General features: G+C 58.0%; 2 protein-coding genes across 7 annotated transcripts in view; one reads left to right on the forward strand and one right to left on the reverse strand.

The window, feature by feature from the left end:
• GIGYF1 (GRB10 interacting GYF protein 1) overlaps window positions 1-3018 on the forward strand; it is a 20267-nt gene extending 17249 nt beyond the window's left edge. For 5 of the 6 annotated variants that reach the window (XM_006155687.3, XM_006155690.3, XM_006155688.3 and 2 more), the window contains 2 exons: window positions 419-548; window positions 647-3018. In XM_006155687.3, coding sequence (XP_006155749.1) covers window positions 419-548; window positions 647-699 — 183 coding nt within the window. In that variant the 3' untranslated portion in view covers window positions 700-3018. Of the gene's footprint in view, window positions 1-20; window positions 54-418; window positions 549-646 lie in introns of all 6 variants that reach the window. The other variant, XM_006155692.3, reaches the window with a different exon arrangement.
• Window positions 3019-3300: 282 nt separating this feature from the next.
• The window catches only part of GNB2 (G protein subunit beta 2), a 5229-nt gene continuing 1581 nt past the window's right edge, over window positions 3301-6948 (reverse strand). The window contains exons 2-10 of the mRNA XM_006155693.3: window positions 5989-6144; window positions 5716-5754; window positions 5502-5608; window positions 5056-5119; window positions 4809-4971; window positions 4639-4705; window positions 4161-4362; window positions 3855-4071; window positions 3301-3774 (exon numbers count right to left, since the gene is read on the reverse strand). Coding sequence (XP_006155755.1) covers window positions 3668-3774; window positions 3855-4071; window positions 4161-4362; window positions 4639-4705; window positions 4809-4971; window positions 5056-5119; window positions 5502-5608; window positions 5716-5754; window positions 5989-6045 — 1023 coding nt within the window. The 5' untranslated portion in view covers window positions 6046-6144 and the 3' untranslated portion in view covers window positions 3301-3667. The remainder of the gene's footprint in view (window positions 3775-3854; window positions 4072-4160; window positions 4363-4638; window positions 4706-4808; window positions 4972-5055; window positions 5120-5501; window positions 5609-5715; window positions 5755-5988; window positions 6145-6948) is intronic.

The raw sequence follows: 6948 nt of genomic DNA on the forward strand, positions 1-6948 counted from the left end.
TCCGAGGGCGGGGGGCCAAGCAGAAAGCCAGCCAACAACGGCAGCAGCAGCAGGTGAGGTCTCATGCAGTCCTGTCAGGTGGATGTGAAGTTGGCCAGTGTCCCCCCCCCCTTTTATTTTGAGAGAGAGGTTTTTGCTATAGGGTGCGTGCATTCACCAGAAAGAGACAGAGAGATAGAAAGCAAGAAGTCACCCCCCCAGGGGGGATGGCTGCACCACAATCCCTTCTCCTCCACTCTCCTCTCGGGATCTTGGGCACACACGCACATGTGCCTGGTGTGAGTTTAAGCCACCCGGTCCAGGACTCGAACCACGGTGAACCACGGTTGACCACATGGGAGTTCAGCGACATAGCCATTACACTAACTGCTGGTTCCCCCAGTGCCCTCTTGACCGACCCTCTTCTCCACTGCCTTAGGAGGCTTGGCTGAGCAGCGCTTCCCTACAGACAGCCTTTCAGGCCAACCACAGCACCAAACTCGGCCCTGGGGAGGGCAGCAAGGCCAAGAGGCGGGCACTGATGCTGCACTCGGACCCCAGCATCTTGGGTGAGCCTGGGGTGTAGTTGGGGAAGGAGGTATGCTTCCTCAGCACAGAGCAGAAAGAACCTGGGAGGAGCTCAGACCCATCTTCTTCCCGGCTTCAGGGTACTCCCTGCACGGATCTTCTGGTGAGATCGAGAGCGTGGATGACTACTGACCAGCCCGTCCCACCAGTCCCCAGGGCTGTAGTCCCGGGGCAACAGCAACAGCTTGGACCCAAGGGTCCCCAGCCTGCAGGTTCCCCACAGGAGCCCAGGAGGAAGTGGGGCAGGGTCCCCAGCACTTGTTACAAACCACACGATGCACCTTAATTCACCCACCACGAGGCACTTTACAGATTGGGGGGGGAAGGGTTTTTATTTTCTTTTTCTTTTTCTTTTCTTTTTTTTTTTTTTAATTAATTTTAAATGACTTTGAATAATATGTTAGGAGAGAAAAAAAATGTTAAAAACTAGACTCTAAACACCCCTCCCTCTCTGGGGAGAGTAGGTGTGACAATGGAAGGTCCGCAGAGGTTTTTTTGTTTTTGGTTTTTTTTTTTGTTTTTTTAAGAAAAAAGATGAAAAATAATGAAAAAAATGGTTAGGAGGCTGAAAGAAAAACACACTGTTATTTTGGGGCAGTGGGGACACAGGCCCCATGGACCTGTCCTGCCTGGCCCCCAAGGCTGCACTTACCCTCCTGCCCCCATAAGGTGGGCCTTTGGGGTAACTGGAAGCTGGGGTCCAGCAGTTTGCACAGCGAGGCCCCCTCTGAGCCCCGCCTGCCGGACCCGCTGTGAACAGCCCCCTGTGGCTGTGACTATGGCAGAGGTGTCTGGGGTGGGGCCAAAGTAGCCCCTCGGCTTTGCTGCTTTGGGGAAAGTTGCACAAATTGGATGAGCCGCCTCAGCTCCCAGGCCACCACCCTGCTGGTGGGTGGGAGGGGCCAGGTCAGTGCCAACCTCATCTGGCCATGGGGAGGACGGCAGGACTGTGACGCTGGCCCTGGTGGGGGGCTTCCCCCACCGCTGCCATTTGGGGGGACAGCCTGGGTGTGAAGCTGAAAGCCCCGGCTCCCTGCCTTGCCACATGAATGTATTCTTTGGGCCACAAGCCCCCGCCTCACCCCTGCCTCACCCCTGTGAGAGGTGGGGATGGAGAGATTCCTCCAGGAGCTGGAGAGAGAGAGACCATAATGGACTGAGTTCTCCTGTGAAGGGGGCGAGAGGAGGGGCCTCGATGGTGAGGAGTGGGCAGCCTGGAGCTTGGGGTTGCATACCGGTGGAGGGGGTGATGTTACAAAGAAGCCCCCCAACTGCAGCCAGCTGTGTGGGTGTGGACCACCCAGCTCTGCACCTGACCCCTCCATTGACCAAATGGGAGAGCTGAATGAATGGCCTCTCCCCACAATGCGTCTTTTAATGTTGGGTAAGGTTGGGGTCAAGAATGGAAGTGTCTGTGTCTCCTGGGTCAGGGGTAGGCTGCCCCTTCTATTGCTCACTGACTTACGATTCCTAGTCCCCTACCTGGGTTTGTCTCCATCCGTTTTTGTTTTCGTAATAGTTTTTTTTGGGTTTCTCATCTAACTTCTCCCATCGACCTCATTGCTCAGAGTGCAGTATTAGGGCAAGATTCTGCCACTGCCTCCCCTCCATGAATGTATTTCTCCTTCCTGCCCTGGGGAAATGGGGAGTGGTCCCGGTTTCTTTCCCCATCTATCCCCAGAGAGATGACTTTGTGTTTTTTTTTTTTTTTGGGGGGGGGTTTGTTTTGCACCAAAGTGGCAATTGGGTCAGTGTTGGGGGATAAAGCTGGCCTCAGGGGTGGAAGGGCCCCTCCACCTGCTTCTCCCTGGTTTCGACAGTGTTAGCGTCCGTGAAAAGACAATATTCTCTCTAAAGCAATAAGGGGGTGATGGGCCAGGGGGAAAGGTCTTGCTGCTGCTGGCCCCCCAGCTCCCCCTTCTCTCTCTCTCTTTCTCTTTCTCTCTCTCTCTCTCTCGCCAAACACTGGCAGCATTAGAGTTGTGGGGGAGACTCCTGTTGTGACTGAATGTAATGCCCCCACCCCTGCCGCAGCCAGTGCAGGGGAGGGGGAGACACTTCCTGTCTCTTCCTGCCCCTTCTCCCCCAGCTAAAGAGACTTTGAATTTAGGGGGCCCATGAGCCTGGAGAGGCCTTAACCCTGTGAGGAAGTGTAGGGGAGCCCTCTCCCACCCCCATCCCCTTCTGAGAGTGGTCAATGTTTACAAGCCCCTGAGCCCCCCAGCCCAGGGACTCAGACCTGTTTGCTGTCCTTTCCCAGTCCCCGTTCTCCTGTGCCCTTACTCCATCTCTTTTGGGGTTGGGATGGGTGCAGGGGACAGTCTGTGTTCCCACATCTGCCTTGTACCCACATTCTTCCCCACTCCACCTCCACCCCATGTGACTACCCTTTCTTTTACCTGCCCCTGTAAATACTCCTCCCTCCCAATAAAACTTGGTGTGTGTTCTCCCCTTCTTGCCTCGCTGCCATCTTTACTTGTGGGAAGGGGCACTAAGGATGAGTAGCAGAGCTCAGGGTTCGGAACAGAACTCCAGGCAGCTGGCTCATCAGCCAGGGTAACCAGGAGAGAAGAAGTGGAGGACTGTGGGACAGCCAAGGTTCTCTTGCCTGTGACTTCAGCTTTGCTCTGAATGAAATTTCTCCTCTGGCCTCTGCTGGCTTGGTGGGGCCCTTACCCTACAGCCTATCTGCCCTCAGGCAGCAGGGAGAGACAAGCAAGGGTGGAGACCAGGTACAGAGTTGGAATTGGTTCCTTTATGGAAAAACTGAAAATATAATAAAAATTAAAATAAAACCAGTTTTAAAAAAGCCAGCCCCTGGAGTTTCCACCTCCTGCCTCTGGCCCTCCAGAGGGGTGAGGCCCAACCCCAGGGCAGCAAAAGGACAAGGGCTCTCTGCCCTTCCTCTGTTCCATCCCCATCTTTATCTCCACAGTGGGGGCCCCCTGGGAGGAACCAAACCTGGGTGGGGGAGCAGGGACCCAAGGCCCCATGACCCGGGAAGGGAGGCTCGGTGTGCACCCAGCCCCAAAGCTCCCGGCCTGTAGTGTGGGCATGGGCAGGGCCCCTCCCAGCCTGGGCCCAGCTGGGGTTGGGGCAGTTAATTCCAGATCTTGAGGAAGGAGTCCCAGGAGCCTGTGGCCACAGCCATGCCATCATCAGTGACCCCAAGGCAGCTCACACGGTTGTCATGGCCAGCGAGGACACCTGTGAGGGAAGGGGACATGAGGTCTGCTGCCCACATTCCCCACCTGTGTCTACCGTACAGTTCAGCACCCAGGTCTCACCTGCACGGTCACCCTTCATGGCATCCCAGATGTTGCAGTTGAAGTCGTCATAGCCAGCAAGCAGCAGCCGGCCACTGCGGGAGAAGGCAACAGAGGTGATGCCACAGATGATGTTGTCGTGAGAATACATGAGGAGCTCCTGATCAGCCCGCAGGTCGAAAAGGCGGCACGTGGCGTCATCTGAGCCCGTGGTGAAGGCGTAGCCGTTGGGGAAGAACTGCAGGACACAGGACCAGTGTGGGATGAGGGCACAGAGCAGGGCCAGGAGCCAGGGAAGGGCTTGTCCAATTCGCCCCTAGAACTTACAGCCACAGCATTGATGTCAGACTCGTGGCCAATGAAGGTCTGTCGGCACATGGAATCCCGCACATCCCACAGCTTGATGGAAGCATCACAGGCACCTGACACAAAGGTGCGGCCATCGGGGGCCAGTGACAGGGACATCACATCCCCACTGTGTCCAGCAAAACCTACTGTCTGCTGTCCGGTTTCAATGTCCCACAGGGCACTAGAGAGGTGACAGGAATGAAGGGATCAGAGATGAAGTGAAGGACAAGTTCCCTGTTGCCTCACTTGAGCCCAGTCCTGATAGAGCATCTATGGAAGTGCTCTTGTTTGGGGTTGAAGAGCCCTAGGTGGAGAAGGACCTGCGCCTCCCCACCCCCTAGGCACCTGCCAACAGAAGGAGGCTAAGTTTTTGGATTGCTAGCTTGGTATAAACTGAGGCTGCTGAGGCAGGACATGGGGGATTGGCCCAGACTGCACAGCCCTGGCGGGGGCTCACCAAGTGGTATCGCCAGAGCTGGTGATGATTTGGTTGTCATCCAGGAAGCGGCAGCATGACAGGTACCCTGGGGAAAGGGGCTGATCAGCTACGTCTCAACAGGGAGGGCAGAGCAGCCCCCCACCCCAGCTGCCGATGACAGTGCCCAGGTTCGCCCAGGCCCCTCTCACCAGTGTGGCCAGGCAGCTCCCGGCTGACCCTGACATTGCCCTCTCGAGTCTTGAGGCTGTAGATGGAGCAGATGTTGTCCAACCCCCCACAGGCCACAAAGTTCCCTGAGGGCGCATAGGCACAGGTCATGACCCAGGAGGAACGCAGTGGGATGGCATGGACCTAGGAAGGAGCAGCAGCACCCTGGGTCAGAGCCACCCAGGGCCCTGCAGCCCAGCCCTGGCCCACCCCAGGTACCACCACTACCTTGTTGGTGGTGTAGCTATCCCAGATGATAAGCTTCCCATCCTGGGAGGCGCTGACCAGCAGCCTGGTGGAGAGTGGTAGAAGAGAGGAAATGGAGTCAGGGCTCAAAGCCCTCCTCTCAACACCCCCATCTGGTGGGAGGTTCTTTTGATACAAACCCCAGCAGCAGCCTGTCAGAATGGTCGTGCTTTTCCAGGCCCCATGGGGATGTCTAAGAGTCACCATCTTCCCAGAATACTTTGGCAATATGGGCACCATGTTTATCCCACGAGATCTCTAAGGCTGCCCTCCCGCTGCCGCCACCGCCACCACCACCACCTCCTCCACCCCCTACCTGCTAGAAAATCAGCCCCATAAGCACATGAACATGAAGGACCAGCCCAAAGCCGCCACACAAGAACACAAACGCCTGAGCCAGAGTCCCAGTCCCACATAGGCAAACGCACCGCGAATCTGTGCCCCAGTGCATGGCATAGATTTTTGCCAAGTGCCCACGGAGGGTCCTCCGTGTCCTCATCTGGATCCTCCCCACTGGGTCCAGCCCAGCTGTGATCTGGAGGTAGAGGCAGAATGAGCTTAGAAAGGTCCTTCCATTGGACCCCATTGAGCGGTAAGTCTCAAACACCCCTACGCCCTAGTCCAGCCCTAAATTCACCTCACCTGGGTCAGTGTTGAATCCCCACATGCTTTCCGGGCATCCTGCACGAGATGGTGGAGCCAGCCAGAGAGAAACAGGAGAGAAGATAGGAAAGAAAACAGGAGACAAGGGAGTGCAGAGGATGAGATACTGAAAGACTAGGGTACCCTCCCTCTGTCCACTCCTCCTCCACCATCAAAAACCTTCACTGGCCCACTTCAGGGTACCAGGCAGCAGCACACAGCCACCTAGAGCTTCCAGCACAGCCGCCCCATCCCAGCCGTCCAGGCGCTCACCCGGATCTGGTTCCGGAGCTGCTCAGCCTCCTGTCTCAGTTGCTCCAGCTCACTCATGGCGCCGGGCCCGTGGGGCGGAGCTGGGGGCGGCTGGGGGCGGCAGGCGGCCGCGGGAAGAGGGCTGGGGGAGGCAGCTCCTGGCCGCTGGCCCGAGGCCTGGGGATGCAGAACTGACGTCAGGCCCCAAGGCGGCTGCCGCCACCGCCGCGGAGAAGGGGGAAAGGCGGGGTTGAAGCGTGGCCCGGAAGGGGTAAGCACTCGGAGGGGGTTGGGGGCGGCAGCTGTGGCCGTGGTTCCCGGCACAACCAGGCTCTCTGGCCCAGGAGAGATGTTGCAGATGCCAAGGAATAGCTGACTTCCCCAATCTTCCTCCCGCCCCCCGGAAACGAAGCGGGAAGCGCAAGAGGAAGCACAGGGGAAACCGCTCCCTCCGACAGCAGCCCAGGCGGGACACGGCGGCAGGAACTGGAGGGGGGGCAGTCCCTTCGAAAACAGACCTGGCGTCCGCCCCAGCCCGCACAGGCACCGCCCTCCTAGCACCTAATTTTAAAAGGGGCGGTACCTCTTTAAATTCACCCCCACACGCTGCACACCCTCCACACACACCCCCAGCTTCGCGGGGCGGGGGGGGTGGGGGGGGCGAGACCAGAGAGGGAAGCTGGGCTGTTCGTGAAGTTGCCTAGGCAACCGTCACCCAGACTGAGAGCGCCTCATTGGTGAAGTGCCCCCACCCTAGCCCCGTTGCCAAGGCAGCCGCATCCACGGCAGAGACCTGTAGGGTGGGTGACCCCACCCCCGGCCCCATCCCCCCCGCCAGACCCAGCCTCCTGCCGCCCCTCCTCAGAACCGGCCAGGGTGGCTGTTTACAGGATTTGGGAAAAGCCGATTGGGCACTAATAGGTTCGGACGGCTCACCCCGGATAATCTCCCAGCCGGCTGCGCCCCCTTAGCCGTCTGTGG

The sequence above is a fragment of the Tupaia chinensis genome, unplaced genomic scaffold (assembly GCF_000334495.1).
Source record: "Tupaia chinensis unplaced genomic scaffold, TupChi_1.0 Scaffold000465_1, whole genome shotgun sequence".
Lineage (NCBI taxonomy): Eukaryota > Metazoa > Chordata > Mammalia > Scandentia > Tupaiidae > Tupaia > Tupaia belangeri.